The 27,176-nt window shown below is 45.8% G+C and overlaps 1 protein-coding gene across 1 annotated transcript; it reads right to left on the reverse strand.

Moving 5' to 3' along the window:
- Nucleotides 1-5,958: 5,958 nt before the first annotated feature.
- Nucleotides 5,959-21,167, reverse strand: LOC102561310 (cytochrome c oxidase subunit 5A, mitochondrial). Its single transcript, XM_006264005.4, has 5 exons — nucleotides 20,712-21,167; nucleotides 12,581-12,697; nucleotides 11,473-11,594; nucleotides 9,822-9,944; nucleotides 5,959-6,127 (listed from the first exon to the last, which is right to left on the reverse strand). Exons 1-4 carry the CDS (start codon nucleotides 21,151-21,153, stop codon nucleotides 9,831-9,833), a joined length of 795 nt encoding a protein of 264 aa, XP_006264067.2. The 5' UTR covers nucleotides 21,154-21,167; the 3' UTR covers nucleotides 5,959-6,127; nucleotides 9,822-9,830.
- Nucleotides 21,168-27,176: the final 6,009 nt, after the last annotated feature.

The raw sequence follows: 27,176 nt of genomic DNA on the forward strand, positions 1-27,176 counted from the left end.
TTGTAATTGAGCGATTAAAGACAGCTTGAAAGCGTCTGCTACAAGGAGCACAGAACTCAGTAGCATAGAAGCATCTCCCCGACTCCAAAGAAATGGAGATTTCACCTCTAGGCCTGAACAAAGCATAGGTATGAACCACACAGCAAGTGTCAAACTACATGGCAAAAAGAAGAGACTCCATATCACAGGCTGTTACATAGATACTTACACAGATGACAATTAAGATGTTGGGTGGACACCTAAGGAAGGGACAGAAGCTGCAATCCATCAATGGATCATAAAATAAGTTAAAAATGCATAAAAAAGAGACTCAAGGAGAGAAAGCAATGAAGGGGCAGCCATAGCCTCAGGACTTGCTTTCCACCAGCACCTTATAGTTAAATCACATCTGGAGGGCATTGAAGTTGAGGCCATTAACACACTGCCTGCTCATAACCAGAATAGGTCTCCCCCAGCTTCACAAGAGTAACTTTTAGAATACTACAATTATGAAAATGATAATTGCAGTACTTACTTTCTTATGAAAGCTAATATTCAAATGAATTACTAGTCTGGTAGCTGAAAGGGTAGACTTATTTAATTGCCCATGGATCCATTTCACAGGATGGAGAAAGAAACCATTCAATGTTCATTCTTCGTAGCACTAAGAAGGAGGAGATGAAGCCCTGCTGTAATTTGCTGAGTGAATACAGGCAGAAATTACATGCTCATGTGAACTGAGCCCTTAATAAAAAAGGTTTTTAGATTAATCAACCATGGTGGCAGTATACAGTCATATAATTTTAATATCAATCTGGTCTGAGGAAGACTAGGGATTAGGTGATTTGGAAGAGAATAAAAACTGAATGGAAATAAAGATGCATTTAAGTACTTGTGCACCTAATCATGCTACAGAGGTCAGGTTAGGAACTGTTTATAACATTTTATTACATGTGTACCTTTTTCCTCTTTTCTAGATTAAGCTAGTCTCTTGTTCATGTTGAAATTTAAGTTTCACATATATGCAAACACGCAACATGGCCCTAGAAAAAGTGCAGATTGAATGAAGCTTCTTATAAGCAGAAGCTGCCCTCAAGTTAAATAATTTTTAACAGTAAAGTCAAGTCAAAATATTCCATTTTTAGATAAACATTGGCATTATGTTGCAACAGAAAACAACGGAAAAAAACCCCACACAATTTTTTTTTAAAGATGCTCTAAGTTCTGGGCTTTTGTTTTATTAATTAAATGGTTTGAAAAAAAATTGGCAGGAGGGAATCCCTACACATCTATATAAATTGGTAGGTTTCAGATTCGTCAGAACAAATTCATGATGAAAAGTTGTTTTGGCAAGACAAGATTTTCATCTTCCACAGAAGGCTTATTTTGCACCTGCAGCCACCACAGTGGCTAGTTTGTGTTGGTGCCAGTTTACCTAGCACCACTTTAATGAAAGCCTGAGGGTCCTGCCATTAGAGTGAAGTTTCTGTTCCCTAGAACATAGTGCCTCTTAGTGTGCAAGCCTGGTTCAGCCGTGTGTTGTTGTTTATTCTGGGTCCATGATTCTGAGGACACAATTGGGTTAAGGAGCTTCATTGCTGTTGGCAGTATAGCAGCAGTGGGTGTTGAAGACCCTCAGTTTGTTACAATGATATTTCTTTTCAGCCTCACCTTTGCTACCAGATGCTTAAGTGCAACATCTGTTCAAAAGAGCAATCAATAAGGACAGCCATTTTGATCATCTCTTCCAGACCTCCACTAAAATGCAGCAATTGCTCCACCAGCCCTGGTTTGAGCCCTGCATAGGTCAACTTGCATACAAGGCTTTCTACACCGAACACTTAGAGATGTGGCTCTTCCCTCAGGCAGAATAGGCAGGGACTATTCTTGTCAACCAGGGAATGAGTCAGCTGCTAGTTCAGGGGTAGGCAAAGAATGGCCTAGCAGGGGCTGCATTATCTGGCTTACAGGGCCCCTAAAAAAATTAGAAAATTAATATTCATCTTCCCCTGGCTGCCTGTCATGTGGCCCTTGACGGCTTGTCAAAACTCAGTCAGCAGCCCTCTGCCCGAAATAATTGCCCGCCCCTGTGCTAGTTACATAAGGTGTGAACCTTGAGGACTTAACCTGCTTCTTGTCAGCTATCATAGTAGCCTTTTGTTCTTTTCACAGAGAGGTGTGTCTTTTTGGAAAGAAATGAAGAGGTAAAGGAGATGGAGATTTTCTTCATACACTTAGCTGAGAAAATCAGTTTGAAGCTCAGACATAACAAAGAAAACAGGCAGGGTTATGGCTGCTCCACCCTTTACACACTCACAGAAGAGCATAAGGTGGCACATGGATGCTTCAGTTTACATGGATACCAAGAAAAGTGGTATGCCACGCATTTTCTCATGCACCCCTACATTCAGATCCAAGCCAAAGCACATATTCTAAAAAGACTTCTGGAGGAAGCTAATTCTTAGAGGTGTTTTTAAAAGTCCTCTTCCTCACTTAACAGCACAATATAGAGACATACTTCCAGTGTGAAGATACTAGCACAGACCCCACATCATTTCAAAGAGACTCCCCCAGCCTCCCTCAAGGCAGAGTAAGGTCCAGTGTCTTATATGCATAGCCATCCTATGGCTTATGTCCCCTCCCCCACCTCCAAACAAAAGCAAAAAACCTCCTTCTTTCATCTCTCCATTGCAGAGGGCTTCTGTCTTCAGGACTTTCACTAGGTACAGATAGTAGTCATGATTGGTAACTGACAAAGATACTAACTCTCAAATTACTGTCCTAGAAAATGAGAACTAAGATATAGTGCCAATATTTTCTCAACCCAATGACAGTTTCTTGTCATTATTGAGGTTTTATTCTCTCACAGGATTGTAGGCTGTGTAGCCACATGAATCTTAGCAATTCAGGAATTTATAGCCTTTGAGTAAAGATAACTTATTAATTAATTAGTCAATGGCTATAAGATACATTACCTTGAAAGGTCACATGCTGAGAAGATCCCAAATGAGATTTGTTGCTTTTAGGGAAGGGAAACACACAACCAAAATCCACTCCTAAATGTAAGTGTTCATAAAAAGCAAAAACCTGTTTTGTTTCAGTTAGCAATAGACAGGGTTGATGTAGTTAAACCAAAGCATGGCCGTTTTAAGTTCATTAGATGAATATTAGTCAATAATGAAAGCATTTTGTGAGTAAATATTTTTTAGAGAACTATCTGATGTTATTACAGCTCATTTTCCCATCACAAATTAACAATAAATCTGAAAGGCTTCTACCATCAAAAACGCCTTAGTTCTCACTCCCTATTTCCAAGCATTCTAAATTCATTTGAATTCTACATTTGTTTGAAAAAGGCATATTTAGAAATAAGGAAAAATGTACTGTCAGGTACCTATTTGCCAGCTGAGTTTTCAAAGTGTTTCTTCTACTCCATTCGTTAAACCTGTACTTCCCAAACAGTACACACAGGAAAAATGGATTGCCCTGGGAGGCTGGATGAGCAGTACTCAGTCCATTTATGGGCCAGATCCAGCCAGTGATCCCAGGCCAAGAACAGAGGGGCCCTATCCAGCTGATGGGGAGGGGGGGCAGCATATTCCTGATCCAGCAGCATAGGGGAAGGAAGCATGCCCTGGCCCTGTGGGGAGAACGGGCCATAACCCAGCACCAAAACAGCAGTACAGAAGGGCAGGGCTGGTGGTGTGGCCCAGCTTCCCCATGCAAGTTTTGAGGCCTGGCAACCAGGGAGGGTGACAGTATTATTTGCCACTGTTCCCCTGCTGCCAGATTTCCTGCAAGCCTGATGCCCTGGCTTTGAGAGCTGGATTTAGCCTGTGGGCCAGAGCCTGAGCAACCTTGGATTATAGCATAAAGGCAGGCCCCATAACTGTGAAATACTGGTATTAGGAAAGAAAGCAAGTGGTGGCTATAGCTTGAACTTATTAGCACCTCATTATTGGCTGGAAGAGAGCTTTTGGGAGAAGTATAGTTCAAGAGTAAACTTAAAAAAAAAAAAGAGAGGAGATATGATTAGGAATCACAGGAAAAAGAAGTTACTCTACTAAACTGGCAGGAGAAGGAAGAATATGTGCACTTCTAGTAAGAATGGTAGTAGTTTCCAATTCAAAATAATTAGAAGCAGAAAAATAAACAGGGATGAGGGCCAAATAACAGATAGCCAAGAAATGCAGCTTTGATATATTCCCCAGAGATTTGTTTATACCTTTTGCTTCCTGAAGGTGGAGCTAAATGCTCAGTTGAGGACTAAAGGAAGGACCAGAAAAGAAGAAAAAGACAGTTCTCAGGAACGCTGGGCAAAGTGAAGGACAGCAAGCACCTGGAGACAAGTAATCACCATTCACAAATATATTATTCTCTTTCTGTTTTTAGGGTCTGTTAAGAAGAGCTGGCTGACTGCACACTTGCATGACTACAGCCAGCTATTTATAGGCATCCACTACTCCAAAAACACTTGAAATGGGCATTTTTGGAGAGACACCATAGCAGCACACATCTTTCTTCTCTGCCTTGTAAAATTTTTATCTATATCTATAGAGCGGGACACTACTCCATTCATATGGAACATCTGCATATTCACACCACAACAGTGACAATAGATGAAATTTTCCAGCTAAAAACTCAGCACAATGACATAAAAGCGACCTTGACTACATAGCACCTGCAGCACTGCCTCTCAGCAAGTTGCCTCCCAAGAAGCAAGGTGTTCAGTTGCCTGTACTGGGGAAGCAGAAGGTATCGCAGCCTTTGGAGCTAAATTTTCTGCGCCACCTGCCATCACCAAATTCTAGTTCTTCCCTAAACATCAGATCTATTTTGAGATTAATTCTTTACCAAATCTTCAGGTGATTTACAGTAATTTGCTACAGATTTGTGGACCTCTGAATACAGAGCAAGTACTCAGTTATAAGAACAAAAGCATCTTGGCAGCATTTAAAAAGGAAGTCTTTTAGAACTGGCAAGATCTATTCAATAGGCCCAGCAAATAAATGATGGTATTGAGATGATGCACTTGCTGTTTGCTTTTCTTTAGCCATCTCCCACCTTTGCCACTCAGCAGACAGTTTCTTGCAAGCATTCCAAGACTTCTTGGTACTTCTTTGCATGAACAAACCAGCACAGCAGATACAATAGGGCAACTGAGGAGCATCATGTTATGCTGCACAGAGGTAATTGCTTTCACATCCACTGTACATTCTAGCATATACACATATTCATGCTAGCCTACAATCCACTTTTTCAGGGCAGGTACCTTTTAGTGGTTTAGACTGCACTACAAGGCAGATTCAAGATGCATGCTTCATTGCTTCAGCTCCTATGAAGGCTTCTATGCTAGGCAGTGCATAAAGCTCAACTGAAGGGCTTTCTGCTTTCTCCTCCCCCTGAAAAAGAATCTAAAGGGCATTTATTTATACAGTCCTAGGACCTCAAAGCCCTAATCTGGATAAGGACCCCCAGATCACTGCACACTACAAAGAGGATTCTAGCTCAAGTAAGCTTAGTTTAACATTTTATTAAAAGACACAAGATTCTGCTGTCCCTAAAAACCTTCAATGGCAGCTGTGTCCTTTATAGGAAAAGGGTTCCTGACCATGAAGCTCTTGTGTGTACAGCAACTTGGGTCACTGGTATTGAACATGTTGGTTGACAATGGGGTACTCCAGCATAAGGTGTAACCAAGCAAGAACAAAGCATGTCTCACTGCTCTCCCTAGTAGTGACACAATATAAACTGACAGAGATGGCACTCCTTTTGTCCTGGAGTTCTGTCCTACCAGGAAACTCTACATCTGGCCTTGCAAACCAGTATTCTTGCTGGATGGATCCAGAGTGGGTTATACTTTTTAAAAAGTAAGCTGCTCTAGCTAAAGAGGTACAGTGTATTTTTGTTACTCACTTTGCTTTTGGAAATGTGTGTTTTCTGTTTTTTCTTCTCCATTATAACCACAACAGGATCATGTTCAGTTCAAACCAGTTTCTCCTTTATTTATTAGGTTCAAGTTCAAATCACATACATTGTGACTCAATAAAGGAAGAAGTAATTTCAAATAAGGTAATATTTTAACATCTGTATCTCCAGGCAACTGTGTACAATCAGGTAGCATTAATAAAATGCACAGGCAACCCATCTGGAAAAGAACAGATAAAGGATTAGCTTGAGCAGGTCAATACTTTGGCAGCATTTTAACTGTTCTCAGGTAATTGCTTCACATTCTTTGTGTTCTCTCCAGAAAGATTTCATACAAATTCTTCAGGCCCAGAAATGTGGTCCTCATACTACCAGTCTCCTAGAACTCCAAGACACCTTTCCCCAGAAAAAGGTGTAAACTAGTTTTAAAATTGTTAAATTACTTCAGACTGAGGGGAACTGCAGGTTTGAGGCTTTGCATATATAAAAATGTAAAATATGTAACTGTCAACTTTACATCTAATCCCTTCAAAAACCTATTTCTAACTGACACACACTTACATGCATCACTGGAAGTTTCATTTGGAGCTTCATTTCAGGCTGTATCCAAGTTCACTGGCATGAACTTAATTTGTTATTCCAATGGGTCCTCAAATGGAACCCAAACGAAGACATGTGTAAGCAAGTTGTCAGCCAGGGATGAATTAATGTAAGAAAGTTTGTATAAGCTAGTGGTCAGCTTTTTTAATACTGGATTTAGGAGCCCCTCCTGATTATATTTGAATGAGAAGGCAGCAGCTTTTTAGTTCAGCCCTAAAAAGAGATCCCTAGTTTTCAGTTTGGACTTAATAACATTCGGCTTATGGAACACTTGAATCCTGGCCACATTAGGGCACTCACTCATGGGCTATATTGTAAGCAAGGGGTCATCTGAACCATGGCTAAAACTCTGTAACTGCTAAAGAAAAAAACAATTATACTCAGTACTGGATGTATCCAAATCAAGCTTTATGAAAAGCATAAAACAGCATTCCTTCTGCCCTGGTACCTTCAGTATCACTGACCATTACCAAAGGAACAGTTTTGAAGCCTAAGGCAGACATATTTAGAGCATCCTCATCTATAAGAAGATTGAGCAAAATGAAAATAAAGGTGAAGGCTACTGTATTTCTAGATGGGATGAGCCTTCCATTTGGAGAAGTGTTGCTAACAGATTGTTGAGAAGCAAAAAAGTTCACATACTTCTGAGCTAGTACCATAACACCATACTGCCAAAACAAATTATTTAGAGATGCAGCTTGGAGAGAAGAGACGCACCATTATTAGCCCTTACAGAATCATGCAAATCAAGCAAGTAAGCAAAACATGTAGGGGGTTGAACACTATTGCCTCCTTTCAACCCTTTTCCTTTGCAACAATCCTTAATTTTCTTCAATTTAACTCCTCAGGTACCACTCCACTATTTACCCAGCTACATTCATTCCCCTCCCCACCCCAACCTGTCTCTCACCCATTGACTCCTTAATTTACATTGTCAGTGACAGGCTTTCTTGCATGCATATCAGTTTCTGGCTTCTTTACTATTCATTCCATACAGGAAGAGCACACACCAACTGCAGATGCTTCCTCAGGCTGATGAAGGGTGTTTGTGCCCAAAAGCTTGCAAAGAAGAATTTTTTCCAACTATTTGAGTTGGTTTAATAAAATATATCAGATTTACCAAAATAACCTTGTCTATTTAATTTTCAAAGCATTTAGAAAGAGTTTAAGTTGTTTGGTTTTTTGATTCTTTTTAGTAGGAAGGGGAGAGGCAGGGGAATGTTGCCCAGTTTGGATGAACATCCTCTAGTTGTAGAATCGAACTATTCTACAAACTAGAAAATAAGAGTCGTCTGCATGCAAAGGTACATCCAAACACCATATAGTTTTTTAGAAGAAAATAAACAGCCTGAAAACATTAGTGGTGCTACCTAAAGCTTTCCACCTAGATCCAAGTTGACAGTTAGCTCAGATTTAAAACACTCTCAAGATTCTCAGAATGTCTTAATTGAGGGTGCACTTTTAGTACTGGATATTAGGCCTGTGCAAAGCAGCAAGTATTCGATTTGGATTTGGCCGATTTGAGGGACAGTGATTCAATTCAGTGATCAAATCACTGTCCCAATTCGATTCAGCTGATTCAGATTCAGAGATTCAGCCCTGAAATTGGCAACCAAAGCTTCAGACAGCCCTAACAGATAGGAATACATTCTCAGATGGTGACAGAGCAAGGGAGGGAGTGAAGCTAGGACTAGGTAAGGGGTGCCATTCCCAGGGCTGCACAGTGCTCCACCTCTTCTCCCATGCCTGGACTCTGTCTGTCCCCACTCACCACAGCTCCTGGGCTGCGCTGTGCCCTAGTGCAGGCAGCTGATGTCAGCTGCTCCCGGGGCCGCTGCAGCAGAGGCTGGGGGGAATGGCAGCAAGCGGAGCCCCGGGCAGTATGGGACGTGGCACAGGTTGTTCGTGCTAACCCTAGACCCTGCTGCAGCAGCCCCAGGAGAAACTAGTACCGGCTGCAACCGAAGGGGGGGGGGGGGGGGGCAGCAAGCGCTGCCATGCCTCTTGCTGCTCCGCACCTCCCCAGGAGGGCTGGGGGGCTGTGTCAGGCTCTTCCCAGGGGTGTGTGCCCCCAGATCTGTGCACAGGATGACAGCAGGCTGCCACTGCAGGCTGGCGGTGTTTCTGGTGCTCAGTGTGCCCACCCCGAGTGTCAGGAAGAGTCAGCCTGGGGCTCTGCTTACTGCCACTCCCCTCAGTCCCTACTACAACAGCCCCAAGAGCAACCAACACCAGCTGCCTACACCATGGCACAGCGCAGCCCAGGAGCTGGGGTGAGTGGGGAGAGGCAGAGCCCAGGCACGGGGGAACAGGTGAAGCACAGTGCAGCCCTGGGAACAGCACCCCTCCCCTTGCCCCTTCTCTAGTCCCAGCCTCACTCCTTCCCTCCCTCACTGCCTTGGGAACCTATCCCTATTTGTTACATTATAAAGTGGGCTCACCTTATGCGAGGGAAACCTGTATAGGCCTATGGCAGAATCTCTGAATCGGCTCTGAATCTCTCCAAATCAATTTGGAGCCTTCCGATTCAATTCGGACCTCTTAATGAGTCTCCTAACTCGATTTGAATTTGGCAATTCGGCCGCTCAATCAGGCTGAATCTCCTCTAAAATGAATCAGCTACCAAAGCTTCACACAGCCCTACTGGATATCAGTGTGGCTCACAAACTCTTAGGAACTTTCTACTTAAACCATGCTTGGATTAGTTTGACAAACCAATCTGACCCTCACAGCCCTTTTTCTTTCTTTTCAGGCAAAGCACTCCAGTTTGGAATTGGACTCTCAAAATCTTCATGCAGTATAATTTTAAAAAAGAGCCTTGTTCTTGAGTTAAGCAGTGTCTACAGCAGGGGTGGGCAAAATATGGCTCGTGGGCCGGATCTGGCCCACAGCAGGTCCCTCAGTCCCCTGGCCCAGTCCAGTGGGCATGCAGCAGGGCTGGGACAGCTCTGCAGCTGGACTACCCTGTGTCTCCGCTGCCTCCAGGCTGCTCCACGGGCAGCAGTGGCAGCACAGAGCAGACACAGGTCAGCCTTGGGTAGCTGCAGCAGGGAACTGCTGGCAGCAGGAGGGACAGGGACCACTTTTACCCCATGCTGAGCAACAGCTTTTGTCCTGCACTGCAGCTACTGAGTCTGGGTGAGTAAGCCTGGAGCAGGCACGGAGCGCATGGCTCTGCAACACAGGTCCTTGTCAGTACCACAGGCCTGGGGTGGGGAGCAGTGTGGGCCAGGAGCTGCCACTGCTCATGCTGCCTAGAAAGGCAGTCCAGCTGCAGAGCCATCCCAATTCTAGAAAAATCTGGTGTCCCTTACCAATAAGATTTATACTTTGTCCAAGCCCAGTTCCTCTGGAGTGGAGATTCCCAATTCGTTCAAAGTTGGTCTAAGTTCCTGGATAACATAAGGGTAGATTTCCTTGTGAGGTCCTGCCTTATCCTGAAAAATAAAATAAAGAGGTGTTAAAACAGCAGAAATATGGCCCAGCAAGGCCAGTGTTACACTAAACATTGGATAGCACTTGCCTGGCACTGTTTACCATATGCCCACTATAGCAGTGGTTCCCAACCTTTGTTATACCGTGGAGTGGCAAAAATATTTAAATTTACATATTTAGATTTAATTTTTCTGTGGGCGGGGGGTTGCAAGGATCAGGTCTGGTTGGGGCACCGCAGCCACAGGCACCAGGGGACCCTGCAAAGAAGGGGGCTGCACAGGTGGTGGCCCAGGGGGACCCAGCTGGGGCTGCCTAGGAAGAAGGGGCTCTGCTGCCTTCCCTAACAGCAGTAGTGACATGTAGGGGGTGCACGTGCACCCCCTTAAAGGCCACACTCCCTGCTCAGGTGACAGGTACAGGAACGCCAGTACCCCTCATGCGAGTGCCAGCTGGGGAGTGGGAGCACCAGATGAAGTGCTGTGGACACTTCCCTGCCCTCCACCCTGGGCACCAATTGCCCATGCCTAGGACTAAGCAGCAAAGCCACCTCCCTGCCCTCCACCCTGGGCATTTCCCCACCCACGTCCTCCCACTCCCAGTCACGGGCCACCCAGTTTTAACCCCACACATGACTGCTGGCAGCCCGGGCCTGGTGGTTGGGAACCTCTGCACTATAGTACCTACCTCTTATATAGTAGTCCATCTCCCATAAGATTAAAGGGCACTATACCAAAAACTAATATAGAGCAGGTCTCTTGAGATGGATGTTTCCACAGAAGTTACATAAAAGCCTGTTACCAATACACCACATCTACTAAGCTGGAGTTGAACAGCAGTCTTGAACAGAACAGCAGTTGAACTACTCCATCATAGTGAGGACTGGCTGGTATTTCTAAAATGTCAGTCTTCAGTACAAGGACTAAAGCTACAAGTTTGCTTTATTGGGGTGGGGGAAGAAAGAGGAACATGTCCCCTTCTCTATTCTGACATGGTGGTCAAGAAAGTTTACCAATTTGTTCTGCTCTCTTCTAGCAAACCGAGTAAATGGTGGGAAGGAAGAAGTACAATTGTAAGATAGGGCATGTATACCTATGCTGACATTCTCTTTCCTTCATACAGCAAATTGAAACTAATCACATGATCCAAAGACAAAGCACATATTACCTTTGGTAGTGTCAGGAAACTGGGTTTCCACTAACTAAGTGGTGAATAAAATATAGTGAAAAAGTAGAAGACTCATACATCCGTTTTAAAGACCTTCAATCAACATCAACATTTCCAGCTATCATACCCTACTCAGTAGTTTTCAACCTTTTTTCATTTGCAGACCCCCAAAAGAATTCCAAATGGAGGTGCAGACCCCTTTGGAAATTTCAGATAAAGGTGTGGATCCTCTGAATTGTAGTGTGGGTAGTCACATACTTTTGTTTGATCATAGTCATCTTTCACAGACCCATTAGACAGTCTGCGGACCCCTAGAGGTCCCCAGACCACAGGTTAAAAACCACTGCCCTACATTGTTTCACTCACCTTTATAGCTTCTAAGATGCGGACTGCACTAGCAAAGTCATTTAACCGTCTGCACGCTCTCAACGCAGCATCAATGATTTTTGGTTCTGGAACCAGATCATAATTCACCAGTGTATTCATGCCTATTGAGATGAGACAAGGAAAACAGTCAGAGATTGTCCCAGGTAATTTGCACACTAAAGGGAGTAAAGGAGTGGGTAGCTTAGAAATTTCTGGATGAGTGCTTTCAAAAAGCTCAGCTAAAACCATGTAAGCTACCTGGACCTACCTATCCTTTCCAAAATGCCAGTTACTATAGCATCCAACTACAGGAGTCAATTTCAAAATTCTCTCCCCCATAATTTCAGAACCCCATTGGTTCTTTTCTTCAAGCAAAGAAATCAATAGTAAATCAGCTAGAAGAGCTGTGACAGAAAAATAGATTCTATCAATTACTGTCCACACTTCAGCTATGAAGCAAACCTCCAGAATTTACTTACATAGATATTTATTCATTAACCAACAACTGAGCTTGGTCACTCTCAACAAAATCCACCCTCAAGAAACTTACTATCAGCTGTTGGTGAAAAAAGGTCTCACATTTAAAACTAATTCTTAAATTAAAAAGAATCTAGACACTTAAGCAGCTAGTAAGCCTTTTGAATGCTAGCATCATGTTCATCAGTAAGTAAACTAAAAGTGAAATCCAGGTCTTCTGCATCACTGAGCTTCAAGTGTTTTGTTACACAACAATCCAAGGCAGTACATTATCATCTGGACTTTGTACTACACGCCAATTTTATCTCAGGAGCCCCAATGACCGCAAACCCTTGGCCAGCAGAATGTATGGAAGTCTCCACTTGATTCCTAGGTTCTTTTACCTCCTTAAATGTCAAGTACAGTAGTTCATGCCATTCCAGGTAGTTCTGAAGCATATAGAAGGTGCAGTTCCATACTATGGAACTAAGTTTCAGAGGATTTGTCAACAATCCCCTGAAAGTCACATCAGACCTTTTACTTTCTAGCCTAGCTGTAATATTTAGTGGTGCTACCATTCTAAGACACTAAGTTGTTCTCACATTACTCTATACCTGTAGTGGACTGGGGGCAGAAGGATTATCTAACATACCTTTCCTTAGCTCCCAGGCATCAATATCTGGTTTGTTGAAGTACGTTACCCAACGAGCATCAAATTCTTCATCTGATTCATGTACCTCATGAGAGTAGCAGTGAGCAGGCAATACAGCTGTATTAGGAAGGAACACGGGAGGGTTAAACAAAATCTCACTTTTCATTAAAAAAGAAACTGCTGCAGTCTACTGGCCTGAATTTAAGTCATTTAGTCAGGGTACAACCAATAATTACATAAGTTTGAGTCACTAGTTCAGTACAGTGCATTTAGAATAAAGTGTCATGTTTGATGGCAAGATGGTCTAAGTAAAGCCCTTTATAGAAAGGTGTTACTCTCATTTTGAAGGAGTGGACCTACAAAACATTCTTGAACTGGATTAAAAAGTTATGCAAATACAACTCAAAAGCTTGCAAGACTAACTGAGGAACCAGGTCATTCAGACAAAGTAAAACAGGCTATCTTGCCATTGTTAGCCCTGTCCAATAAATTCCTTTTTTTTTTTTCTGTGCCCCTAAACAAATGAGTCCATTACAATATTTTTGTTCTTTTGCAGCAGAAGACAGTTTTATTTATAGCATGCAATTCATAACATTGTCAGCATCATCTAGGAAATCACAAGGATGTAAACCTAATAAAGCTACATCAGTTTATTTTCTGAAGTGGCAAGATTGGGGAAAGAGAAAGTAAATCAGATGCTTCTTGCCACTTTCAGGCTTAGGCTTGTCTACACAAGGAAACAGACTAGAGTATGTATTTCAGAATACTATCGGTTTTGCAATAATACAGGAATGGGTAGACAAGTCTTGAAATTGCTCAATGATTGGTTTTGTAAGCCAAGGGAGGAAACATTTTCTAATTTCTAACAAAAATTCTTAAATGATTAGGTAATACAGGGGTTGGGGAGGACACAGAACAGGAAAGTTAGCAGATGACTCAGTAACAGCAGGACAAACTTGTGTTTAGGTTATCAGCTTGGCAGTGGATGAAAGCTTACTTTCAGCAGTGGCATTTATCCTCTCCCAAGAAGACCTCTACAGACTCCAGAAGCCTCATTGAGACAAAACTACCTATCCCCAGGGAAGATAAAGCTTGGTCAATGAGGAAGTCTGATTCAATAAAGAAGTGGCATTACAGAATAGATTATACACAGAACTTCAGTCTTTAGGACTGCCATCCAGCATGAAGTTTACAATGAAACTTGAGTTTCTTGATCGGCTAAAAGAAGTAGGGTTCTTCAGTCTGGAGAAGAAAAGACTGAGGGGGGATTTGATAACAGTCTTCAAATACCCAAAAGGTGATTAGAAAGAAGATGGAGATGTACTTCTCTGTGGCCACATGGAACACTACTAAAAGCAATGGACTCAAGGTGCTAGCGCACCAGAGAAAATTTAGGTTGGAGAGTAAGACTATGAGGGTGGCTAAGTACTGGAACACGCTACCTAGACAATTTGTGAAATCTCCATCCCTAGAAATCTACAATAGCAGGCTAGACAGACACATGGCTGGGATGGTTTAGTTAGGATGATTCTGCTTTAAGCAGAGGAGAGAGCTGGACTAAATGACCTTGTACAGTCCCTTCTAGCCCTATCTTCCTATGATCCTATGAAAACGTACTGGAATTTAAGATGAAGATAACATTCATGAAGTCATAACTTTGTTCTCTCCCTTAATGCTGTTTTACCAATTGTGTCTTTGGACCACTAACTAAAAGGATGCATGAGGGACAGTGATTTTAATGCCCCAAAACTTGTCCAACATCCATCACAATTATCCAATTTGTCCAGTACAAGTTATCACAAAACCCTCTCGCTTCTTGTACATTTCTTTCACCACCACAGCTACAACAATTCAACCCCAAAAGAATGAAAATTTTTTTTGGCAGACGCCAAACCTGTAGGACAAAATTTTAGCGGCTGCACAGAACTCAATTAGGTCTCTCTCATGCAATGCAAGTACATTCCCAGCTACCCCACCCACAGATTATGTAGTTGGCTGCAAATATTTCCTTCCCACAGCTTTCAATATCACATTCCTTCCACTATCTGTACTGCTAGAAGAGGAAACCCCCCCCCAAAATAACTGCACTCATGAATCTGCCTACCTAGCTAACTCAAGAACTAGGGATGTAACTAGTTAAATGACAGTTGTATTTATACCATTTACTGCTTAGTGACCTCCAGCAGAAGTGGCCCTGGCCCCAGCCTCTGGTCTGATGGGTAACTGCCAGGCCCTCACATAGTAAGCGCAGCCCCAGGGTACTCAGCAGCAGTGGCCTGGGAGTCTGCTGTTGCAGCGCTAATGCTCCCCCCACCCCATCCCTACTGTACCACCATTCAGGAATACTCTAGGGCTGCAATCACAGTGTGAGGGGTGGATCACAACCCCTCAGACCTGGTGCTGCTTGGTCCAGCTGTGGCAGCACCTCTTTGGGCCAAGCTAGCCTCACTCTCAGCCTCGCCTCATGGCTCAGACAGGTGCTGCACAGCTCCAGCACCACAATCAGGAGGGGTAAAGGATACAGCGCACTCGGTGGAGGCCACATTGGTGGGACCAGCTCCCCACATCCTCTGTGGTGAGTTAGGAAGGGCCCAGCCTGGCAGTGCAGAAGAGCCTTCCAGGTCTAAGTTGCAGTAGCACAAGTGTGGTGGGAGGTGCAGGAAGCTCATAACCCACCACCCTGGGATCACAGTGAAAAAATAAGGGGCTGGGGCCATTCCTCCTTGAGGTCACTAAACTAAGTATTGTGCTATGGGTTAACCATTTAACAAATATAATTAGAGGTGGTCAAATGGATATTTTTTTTTTATTTTTTTTTTTTACACGATATTTACATGCCTACCAAGAACAGGCAGAAAACAGCTAGCAGTTGAGACCGGTCCCTTCTTAAGATTACTTTATTAATAACACTAACCAAAGTTGTATCAAAATCCCTGGAGAAGCAGATACATCTTATTCTAGGTGTATGACCAACTACTTACTATGAAGCCACCAATACATGTTACAAATATCACACAATTAACTGGTTAACTGTGCAGTTACCTTTATGGCGCTATAACACCATACACAGCTCCAAGCAGCTATAAAGTTAGTACACATTTTTTAGATCTAACTTTATACCTGGTTGCTATCAAGCTTTAATTTGCACACATACAAGGGTCTCCCCTGCAGCTGGAAGCCCCAGCAGTTGATGGGGCTCCCAGTAATAGTGGTGAACCATGCCTAGCCAGGGCTGGGAATCCCACAACTGAGGGAATTCAGCCCCAGCAACAGCCCACTCTGGGACCCAACAGCACAGAGCACTCAAGTCGTGCAGCTGTAGATCCTGGGTAACCGGGTCCAGCTGGGTCCTAGCAGCCAGAGGGGCATGGCTGCCCTGGGGGCGTATGAAAGCCATAGGGCTGAGGGATAAAGTTGCAGCAGCTGCAATCCCTGGGGGATTGTGGCAGCTGTGAACCCCCAGCCCCAGGGGCGTGTGGGGAACCCCCACAGCTGAGAGTCTCTCAAACAAGGGGGTCCCAGCTACAGGAGCTTAATTTTTGCCTAAGCAGGTGGAGCCCAGGATCAGGCTCCCCCTGCACTGGCAGTAAGGCACAATGCGATCTAATGTGCAATCCCACAATCATGCCTCCTGCATGCACATATGGCATGGCAGAAGGCGCAACTGTATGGATCATGCATTAGATCCCATCATGCCTTTACCTACACATGCAGAGGACACCTAAGCATTGCATGTATTTTAGATAGCACGCTGGACTAACCAAATTCTTTTGTTTTAAAGTTACGTTGGCATGTAGTTTGGCCTCAAAAAGCATGACAGTAATCCCAAGTATGATTTTCCTTCAATACATATACACTAAATGAAATTCTGGTTAGAATATCATTTTAATCTTTCACAATTTATGATTATGAGGAACATTTTAAGATAATATGGCCACCACATGCAGCTTCAGGGATTTGCACACTCCAGGGACTCAGAGGACTTCCTCCACCATACCCCCAACACTCCCCACACACACCTCCCCAACTCACCCACACCCTCCCACAGCCCTCAAACACATCCTTATCCCCCACTATACCCACACACTCCACCCTAACCACATACCCCACACCCCTCCACACCCACTGTACCCCCACGCGCACGCACAATATACAAGAGTAAGACTATTTTGAGCTATTATGACAATCGCCTCTAGATGCATATAATCAGGACAAAATATCTATTTAAATAACATTTAAATAAAGTTATAGTAGATGTTCAATTTTTTTAGTATATAATTTTTTTTCTGGTTTCAAGATGCAACCACCCCTCCCAAAAGTACTCCTGGGACGAGGGGCAGGGAGAGCAATTATTTCGAGCTACTTACCGAGTTTTGACAAGCTGTCGAGAGCCACATGGGTAGCCCCACTCCTTGAGAGCTGCCCCACCCCCGGTCTCCATCTTGGAACTGAAAGTCCCACCCCCTAACCCCTGAACTTTGCCATGAGACGTCCCTCTCCTTACCCCTGGAAATACTACTTTCAGCAAGGGGTTAGGCCATCTCGGAACCAGAAAAATACCAAATTATATTCTAAAAAGCAAACATCTAAAAAATTCATTAATTTGATTGCAAGAAATATTTTCCCTGGTTTACATACGTTTGTGTAGTGTACATAGAGGTGATCGCACAATAGTTTAATATGATATCTTACGCTTTTATATTGCGGGGTGGGTATAAGGTTGGAGGGACTGTGGCGGGGGGCACATGGGTGTGTGTGTGTGTGGATATGTGGGGGGGGGAAGGGTGGCTGCTATGTGTGAGGGGGTGTGGAGGCCTGCATGTGTCAGCGCAGGGGGGAGTGGGTGCATGTATATGGTGGGGTGCACATGTGGGACTTGCCCTACACGCATTCTGCCCCTGCCTGCACATGCACACCCCCGTACCACCAGGGGCCATGCTCCCCAGTCCAGCCATGCAGCTGGGAGCCACACGGTGCTCTAGTAGTGCTGGACCAGGGCAGGAAGCAGGGAAATGGCTGGGGGTGGGTGGGACTGGGCTCCTGCCTCATGCTCCCAGGTCCCCCTCGGTCCTACTGCCTCTGGCTCCTATCATCTTTGACAGGAAGCGAGGAACAGATAAATATTTTCTAAATTTTTAGGAGTCCTGTGGGCTGGATAGAATGGCCTGTATTTTGCCTGCCCTTGGGTTAGGGGGTAGGACATCTGGTCCCAAGATAGCGGCCAGGGGTAAGGTACATGGCGAGGGGCAGGGCTACCATTGCAGCCCTTGACAGCTCACCAAAATTCATTAAGCAGTCCTCCAGCCAAAATAATTGCCCAACCCTGAGGCACTGGCTCTTCTGGGCACATGTGCCGAATTTCAAATAAAGTGTCGGTTTATTTGGTTTTTTAAATGTTTGCAAGCAGCCCCAGTGAACAAGACCAACATGATAACATTGATTTAATTTATGTCATCGTTAACTGAGTGTTTCTTACATGCATGAGTGTTAACACTAGAACCAACATTTGAAAAAGTAAGAAGCAAAACCGGAATGATATTTATCTCAATGAGAAAAAGGAAGGGGAAAGAGTTCAACCAACCCAAGTCTATGAAATTAATTCCTACAAGAACTAAAGACTATTACCACCTCACCATCTTTCGCGCCAAGGGCAAGGTACAGTTCTGTGGCCCTGCCTTCGACACACCCCACACTCTCTCTAAACAATTCCAGAACAGAACAAGCCACTGCACACTCTTGCCTGCCAAGACACTCATGAGAAAAATCACAAAGACAGATAGTAGTTATGTTGCTTTCTGCTGCACTGCTGGAATGCACCCAGGTACTACAGTGACATGCAGGGTAGAAAAAATGGGTATAGGCGAGAGGAACACACACACCTAGACAAAACTTACTCTTACTGCCAGTGTTCATGTTACAAAGGCCAAAGATTTTTTTTTTTTTTTATATTTTTTTAAGAAATGCAACAAAATACTCCCATTGCATCACACTGCGTTTGTGACTGCATATTTAGGGACAAGAAATTAAAAAACATTACTTCAACAGATACCCTTAGAGTTTAAAAGTAAAGAACTTGAACTCAGGGCTTCAAGAAAATATTACCTCAGCTGCCAACATATGGTCTTGCAGGCTACCTTTGTTTACTAACAGGCAGAAATGGAGAATATTTACCATCCATACGAGGCCGGTATACTGGTGAACTGAGGAACATTTGTAAAATATTAAACTCAGCAGAAGTGCAATATGAACACTAGAGACAATTCTGTGATTATCTAAAAGCAAATGGAGCCACTCAGACTGTCTTCCTCATCTTTCAGTGTATTTAATGGCCCACTCTCTGCTACCTCCAAGCAGAGTCAGAATATGCGAGAGAAGCAAGGATAAGTGGGCAGGTGCAGCTTGCTGGGGACTTCACAGAATTCAAGAAATAGCTCCTTGCTCCAGAGAGCTCAATAATCTAAGTAATGAATCTGACAGAAAATCATAATTGCAGAACACAAAAGGGTGAGGACAGGAATATGAATTTACATTCACAGTTTAAGACATACCTGTATTTGGGCAATACAATGTTTTGCCTACAGAGTGTTTCAAAGACCACTGCAAAACTGAATGAGGCAAGACCGGGGTTTCAGAAGAGTTTCAAAAGGACACTTCAAGACAGGGCAGCAGAGAAAGGAGACCGCATGGCTACGGTAACTGAGATCATTGAAATACAAACTGAAGAAGCGCAGAAGGCAAGTGGTATAGGAAAGCAAGCAGGGGACGTGCAATACTGGAACTCAAAAGCAAGAACAAACAGCTTATCTGAATAATGCAATAAATAAGTCCATAGCAAGATACACACAAAAAATAAGTACAGTGAGAAGGAGATTCAGCAAAACATTTTATCACAAGGTGTTTCCTGGAACCTTCAACCATGATTTAAATAAAGAGTTCTAGGAGCTGGACAGACCACCTCAGTGCACAGATAGGAAGGAAGCAGTAACAGCTTCCTTTCCTACTTTTGTTTTCTTTTTGAAAGAGATGATCACTCCCGCAGCAATCACTCTGCATTGGAGGAACTGTACAGATACAAAATGGAATTTGTATGTGGTACATTCTTTCAGTTACCAGGTTTGGAGGCCTATTAAATCATTTAACTTTTGGTAACTCCCCATTGTTCTGGACAGGCAAAATTGCCTTTGGTCTTTATGACCAGGAAGAGGCTCGTGGCCCAGGGCTACCAGCACTTGTGTGTTTCTGTCACTGCCTGAGTTTTGGGTCCCCCTTTGGTTTCGAGGCAGGTGCACGACAAATGAGAAGGTACATTTTCCCATGAGCGCAAGAAACCAGGAAGGCCACTTGATACAAATCAGGATTAGGGGGCCTTTCTATGAGAACCTGCCACGGTGGCTGGTGGGACAGGTGACCATCTTCACACTGGAGCCACTGTGGCCGTTCCCAGGGGAGGGTAGGAGAGGGAGACACAAGGCAGTAGGCAGGGGAAAACCAGGCAGCAGACACAGGAGGGCAGCTGCGCCCGAGCCACCAGGCTGCTACAGCCCCGGGGCCCCGCAAGGAAGGCAGCCTGACTTCCGCTCTCGCTCCCCTTCGCCGGCGTGGCCCAGCTCCGCTCAATGTCACCTTCCTGCTGGAGGCCTCCGATACCAAGGCAGAGCAGGGCCCGCCCCAGCCCTAGCACCAGCTGCAGCAACCCCAGCTCGGAACCTGCGACCCGGGCGCGGCGCACGCCCCATAACCTTGATGGGGCAGGTGCAGCGGCCAGGCCCGGAGCTCGCACCGCAGCGGCGGCCGAGACCCGGCGGGGGTGGAGGGAGGGGAAGGGGTGGGGGGGGAGAGGCGGAGCGCACAGAACGCCGCCCGCGCTAGGCCGCAGGTGCAGCCTGCCCTCGAGTGACAGCGCAGGTCACGGCAAGGACACGGCGCTGCCGGCGAGAAGCGGCCCCGCAGGCCCGGCTCGGAGCCTCCTCTGACCCCGCGCACCGCCTCGCCAAGCCAGGATGCGACTGCGGCTGCGGGGAGCGGGGCCGCGCCGCACGAGGGAGGAGCAGCGGCTCCTCCCCGGCGCCGGGTCCCGCGAGCGGAGGCGGAGGCGGAGGCCGGCGGGGGGCCCCACTGGGCCGTGACTCACCGGCGGGGGCTGCGAGCAGCCGGGCGCTGGGGGCGGGCAGGCGGCTGAGGGCGGCGCCGCGGCGGAAGAGCAGGGCTACGGCGGCCAACATGGCGGCGGGGGCTGCAGATTGGGAACAACCGAGCGCTACTTCCTCACGCCGGCGGTGCTCGGGATACCACGCGCCGAGCCCCGGGCGAAAGGGGGCCGGGCTATGGCGGCGCCGGGAGGACAAACCGCTCCCACCACGTGACGCGGGCGAACCGCAAGGGGCGTGGCCGGCGGCCATCTTGAAGTAGGGCAGTTGAAGGGCAAGCCCTGTTGAGGGCGTCGCCTGGCGTTGTCCTTGCGGGCGGCGGAGACCGATGCGTTTTCGCGCCGAAGTGGAAGCAAGGCCGCAGTGTTGACAGGAAGGGCCGCTTAGCCAGGCCCGGCGTTTGTTCTTGCCGGCGGTAGCTACCATTAGTCCGCAGCATGCCGGTGCAGGGGGTGTCCCTAGCTGCAGGTGCACCCAAGTTAGAGGGCTTGTCTTGGCGGGGCCTTCAGGAACGCTTCATCCCGGTCAACCTCATGTGTGAACTTCGAGGGGATTCGTTGGACTGCGTAAAAGAAACCCATGTGTAGATGCCCCTGTCCACCTTCGTTTAATTCAGCGCCGTTCTTTTTGGAAGTGAATAGAAGTGTCCACCCAGGATCAAGTTTGACTCACTGTAAAAACTAATAAGGAGGAAGCCTCCTGAAAAGCACATGTCTGTATCCCGTTCATCCAGATATGTATAAACCAGGTCTGGCCCCCTGTGGATGAGGTCACTGTAAATTAAGGCCTGTTGTCACCTGGGTGTTATCTCATGTCCATCAGACAAAAAACACAGTAGAAATCTAGCTTTTTCTTTCCAGTGAAGACAAGACTTTAGAGTACCTCTAGAGAGGGAAGAAGGGAAGATGACCCCTCAGGCATGAGGCTGAATTTTGACTGAGCCCTGCATCCCCGAGAAAATCGTCCCTTACAGCTCCTCCCAGCACGTTTCTAATGTAATTTTATTCTTACCTGCATGCACCTTCACCAGAAATGTTCCTGTCTATCTGTCCATAACAACAGTCTTGTTTCTGTTCAGTCAGGCTTGTGGGCTGCTGCTGTTTCTTATTGTAGCCCAGGTAACTCGGGTATGTACTCCCCTTCTCCAACTGAAGAGGATTGTTAGCTGGCAGGTGTGCTGTGGGGAAACTGCAGACCGCTCAGTTTCCCTCGGTCCCTGTAGAACCAGGCCAGGACAGTCAGGGGACTTAAAGTTAATACATTTGTATATAGTTATCACAAGGAAAAGAAACATGAATATAAACATAAGTACTATATGTATGTATGTATGTATGTATGTATGTGTAGATATAAAGATATCTAAACAAATAACATAAACAATATCCTCTGGGTAAATGCCATAAAACCTTATACCAGTGCTCCAGATACAGGTAAGTCACAGGTAAGTATCTGATCTGAAACAGATAAACCCCAAAATAAAAAGATAGCTAACAGATAAACTATAGATAAGTATAGGTGAACAATAAATAAGCCACAAATAAATACAAATAAACAACAGGTGAAATAATAGCAACAGGGGGTCCCAGCAGAGCCCTAGGACTCTCTTTATTTGCTAAATTACAAACATGAGAGATCACAAAATATAAGTCATGACATCACACCACTTACGGCGCAAGAACCCCAAAGATAAACTTAATCCCAAGGGGAAACCCCAATGCCCCATGGCTTTTCCCAAACCCTACAAGAAAGCTGGTAACTTTGGTGGGGGGCCCTCTCAGTGGGACCTCCACTTTCAGGAGCCCTTAACTAACCAGGGGACTCCCCCTCTCCTGTAGGATCCTCTTTTCCCTGTAACTCTCAGCTTCCAGGCCTGGAGGGTCTCTCATCCTCTGAGCCAAACAGCTCTCTCGCCTGGAGCGGGCTTGTGGGTGGGGGGGTCGCTTTCCCCTGGAACAGGGCTCCTCTCTGCAGGGCTTCTGGGGCCTCTGGCTCTGCCCTGTCTACTTGCTCAGTAGCCCAAGCACCCTCTGGCTCCCTGGACTCAACCTTTTTGCTATGGGTTGGAGGCCTAGGCTGCCTGCTCCTGGACCCTTCATGCAGCGCCTCCTGCCAAGCTCCCAGCCTTGTTCCAGGGATTGAGGACCTGAGCTGCCCAAGTGCTCCAAAGGTCCTACTCCTTGCACTATCCTGTGCACCGCATCTCTGGCCTCACGCCAGAGGTTGCAGACCCAACTCCTCTTGCTGCTTCCTGATTTGTGGATGGGCTCCACCAATCAAAACAGCAAGATTTTAAGTCTGGGAAAGCTCGGAAAGACCCAAGCTCTAAAAGACAAGCCTGCTACGTTATTAAGACTATAATATGAGCTGTGATCCTTTAACTCTCATTAACTCCCTACTGACCCCAAAGGAATTTGTGGGATTCACTTAGGGAAGACTCGCACTTTTACTCCAAACATGGTATCTGTCCCATTAATCATTTTCATCATAGCCTTGGTATCCTGCCTGATACAATAATATTTCTCAGCTACCAGCTACTCCCAAGATTCTTCATGGTCAATAGTGGTTTTTTAATTGATTGGTTTTCTACCAGCAAGAATGCAAATTATTTCTATTAATTATTAGGGATAAAGTTTAGTTGCCACCTTGTAAGTGTTCAAGGATAAATATTTCCCATGAGAAATGGAATTTTTTAGGAAGGGACTGATTTCTCAATATATTCCTCAACAAGGAACATTCTAGTCACAATACAAAGACAAGTTAGATGAAAACTCGTGCCGCTGTTTTTTGCCCTGGCTCATGGCCCTGAATGTGGGGTTAGCACAGGGAAAAGTGCTCCAGGTGTGGTATGAGAGGCTCGGGTCAATGCCTGAGCAGGCTGCAATGGCCTTACCTGAAATTCTGGGGGCCTCCTGAGACTCCAGCAGTGGTGTCCTGGTACACGGAGTCTGACTAGCAGCCAAAGTGTGGCTTTAGCTGGCCAGGCTTCAGTTTCAGGCAGCACATGCTGCTGCCGCGTGTGCCACCCAACTTTTTCTGTGCACATATTTAAATTTGGCTCTGTGCTGCAAATATTCAGCCCAGAGAACCATATCATATGCTCAGGGTGCATTTGTGGCACCTCAAAGGCTGTTGAGGTGCCACAAAATGCACATTTGCACTCGTGTGGACATGGCCATAATGTCCATCATTGCTCAGCCATGCTACAGAGCAGCACAAGCTGTTGCATTTCTCCTGGGACCCAGTCTTCTACTTCTGTAAATTCCTAGCTCATACAAATCGATACAGTCTGGAAGCCCACAGAACTTTGACACTGTACAGGGGACTTTGGTGTGAGAATCCGTCTCTTAATATGAAAAGATTCTGTGGTATTCTCCCCAAGTACAGTAATAAGTATCAATGGAGGAGAACAAGAGGGTACAGCAGGGGTGAGCAAAATATGGCCTGAGGGCTGGATCCAGCCCTCCAGGCCATTCTATCCAGCCTGTGGAGCCCCTAAAAAATTTAGAAAATTAATATTCATCTGCTGCTGGCTTCCTGTCAAAGATGACAGGAGTCAGGGGCAGTAGGACCCAAGGGAAGCCAGCAGCAGGACACAGCAGCTCAGCAGCAAGGCCTGCCTGCCCTCGCCCCACCCACAGTCCCCTCCCACCTCCAACCCTCAACCAGAAGCATTTGCCTAGCAAAGACATCTGGCCTGGGACCCTGGGGCAGTTCGCACCTCCCTCTGCTAGAGAAGGAAACTCAGATAAAAATGGGGGGACGGGGGTCAGGGGAGGACTGTAAGCAATTGCCCCACTTGGGGCCAGGCTGGGCTGGCTCCTGCTGAGTCCCACAATCCGGTGATGCAGCCGGGAGACACGTGGTGCTAGAGTGGCTGGCAGTGGGCAGGAAAGCAGGGAAATGGCAGCTACAGATGGGGGGGAGTAGCAGTGAGCAGGTGCATGGGAGCACAGTGACAGCTGGGAGGGAGCATGGGGCCCATGCCAGTGTCTCAGGGCCAGCACAAGTGCAGGACCCCTGCACCCCCTCCAGCACAGCTGGTGCCAGACCCTGCACTCCTGGCGCTCCCAGTGCTGACCAGCGCAGGCCCCGCACTCCTGCCCAGCTGCTGCTATGCTCCTGCACGCCCACTCACTGCCATTCCTCCCTGCCTGTAGCTGTCATTTCCCTGCTTTCCTGCCTGCTTCCAGTCACTCCAGCACCACATGGCTCCCAGCTGCATCGCCGAACCATGGAAGCATGGGGCCTGTGCTGGTACTCTGGGGCCAGGAGCGGGGCAGGGGAGAAGGGGAGGTGCAGGGAGGGAGGGACAGAAAGTGTGTGTGTGTGTGTGTATGTGTAGGGTAAGTCCCACATGCTCACTCCACCATACATGTACACCCACACCACCCCTCACACTGCCATACATGCAGACCCCCACACCCCCTCTCACACCCCAGCCACCCTCCTCCATACACAGTCCCCACAAACCCCATACCCACCCACACCCCACATACCCACACACCCACAGCCCACACAAACATATACTCACCCCTCTGCCCCCCACCCCTCCACAATATACAAGAATAAGACTTCATTTTAAGCTATTGCGCAATCACCTACACTACACAAACACGTGAATCAGGACAAAAATATTTTTTGAAATCAAAAAAAAAGTTAATGAATGTTGTAGATGTTTGCTTTTTAGAATATGATTTGGTATTTTTCTGGTTCTGAGATGGCAAAACCCCATCCTGAAAGGAGTATTTCTGGGAGCAAGGGGAGGGACTTCTGGTAGCAAAGGTCAAAGGCTAGGGGGTGGGACTGCCAGTCACAAGATGGCAACCAGTGGCCAGGGCACCTGTCAAAGGGCAGGGCTACACATGCAGCCCTTGAAACAGCTTGCCAAAACTCGGAAAGGGGCCCTCCAGCTGAAATAATTGCCTGTCTCTGGGGTACAGCATTGTTGCATAATAATATATATATGCCTAGACATTAGGTCAAACCCAAAGCAATTTGGGTCTGCAGGGAATTTCTCCATGAGATTTAACCCTATCTGTCTTTGTGAGTCAGGACTAATGCTGACTACAAGTCTGAGTCTCAGTTCTGGAGAGAAATATGGGTCTCCTGGGTGGAAACCAAAAAAGCACTAAGCACAGAGCCATCAAGCAATCTCTTGGGTGCTTCACTCCTACAGAAACAGTCTCTGTTAGCAACATCTGCTGCTCAGTTATTCTTCCATTTGCAACCATGCAGGAGGCAGTGAGTGTTCAGGGCCTCCAGGTTTTTGGCAATAGCATTAATGCAGTGACATCTTTGCTTCTCAGTTGGAAGGACATTTGGGTTGGAATATAGGTTTGGCAGGCATCAAGAGTGTGCCTTTGTATAAGCATCTGAATACAGACACATGGGATATGTTATCTGACATGAGGCCAAGGCTAAGTCCCAGATCCTCAAAGCTATTTAGATGATAAACTGGGCCTAAATGTTGGTAGCAAAATCAGGCCCTGCATCTCTTTACCAAGCCTCTGAGACATCCCCCCACCCTCTTTAACTACCTGAAAATACAAATTTGGAGGTAGACATTTTAAATCACAAAATATAGACAGCTTTTTGCTCTGATTAATGTTTACCAGATCTACAGCTCACTGCAATTGAATTGAAGACTCCCATTGAGTTTGCTGGGTTTTGAACATAGTCCTATGAGAGCATGACCTAAAGAAACACTTAGTACACATGAGCATGGAGCAAAGGAAAAGATATCCTCCTGGCACCTTTGTGTCCTACCAGCAATCCAGGGTCTGAGTTGGGACCAGTTTGAGTCTGGATGTAATTTATAGGAAGCCCAGAGCTGCTCTAAGTTACACTCATTTGTAATGAGCTCACAGGCACTGTTATACTGATTTGAAATGCCAGAGTATAGTGCAATCCAGCCATGCATCTTCCAGCCTATAACACACCCCTGGGATAGGGCCTGAAAACATGGTATAGAGCTAGCCCCATAGGGCAGCTTTAAAGAGAGTACAGAGGACCATGGAAACCAAAGCCTAGGAAAAAATGCTGTGCCAAAGGCCCCATTTCTGTTCTTCAGGGCACAAGCAGTCTGCTACATAGAGCATTTCTTAGACCAAGGTGAAATATAACAGTATTTTCAAATGCTGAAAGGAACTTATGATGATGATCCCCTTAGGACCCTACAGATAGACTCCTTCAGACTATTTTTAAATGCTTTTTATTTTTGGTGATAGTATTTTTTAACTTATTTTGTAAAGTAGGAAATCATTGGTATTCAGCCAATGAAGTGAAGCATTTGAAATCCCTTGGCTCCTATTGCCTCCAAGGTTGGAAATTGCCTGCATATAAAATCAATTAAAAGTAATTTAAAACATTAACAAAATAATGAGGAGGAATGACTTAGAAGATGGCTTTTTTTCCTTGTTTCTTCCTCCTTGCAGGGAGCAATATGGTAT

Source organism: Alligator mississippiensis, chromosome 11 (assembly GCF_030867095.1).
Source record: "Alligator mississippiensis isolate rAllMis1 chromosome 11, rAllMis1, whole genome shotgun sequence".
Lineage (NCBI taxonomy): Eukaryota > Metazoa > Chordata > Crocodylia > Alligatoridae > Alligator > Alligator mississippiensis.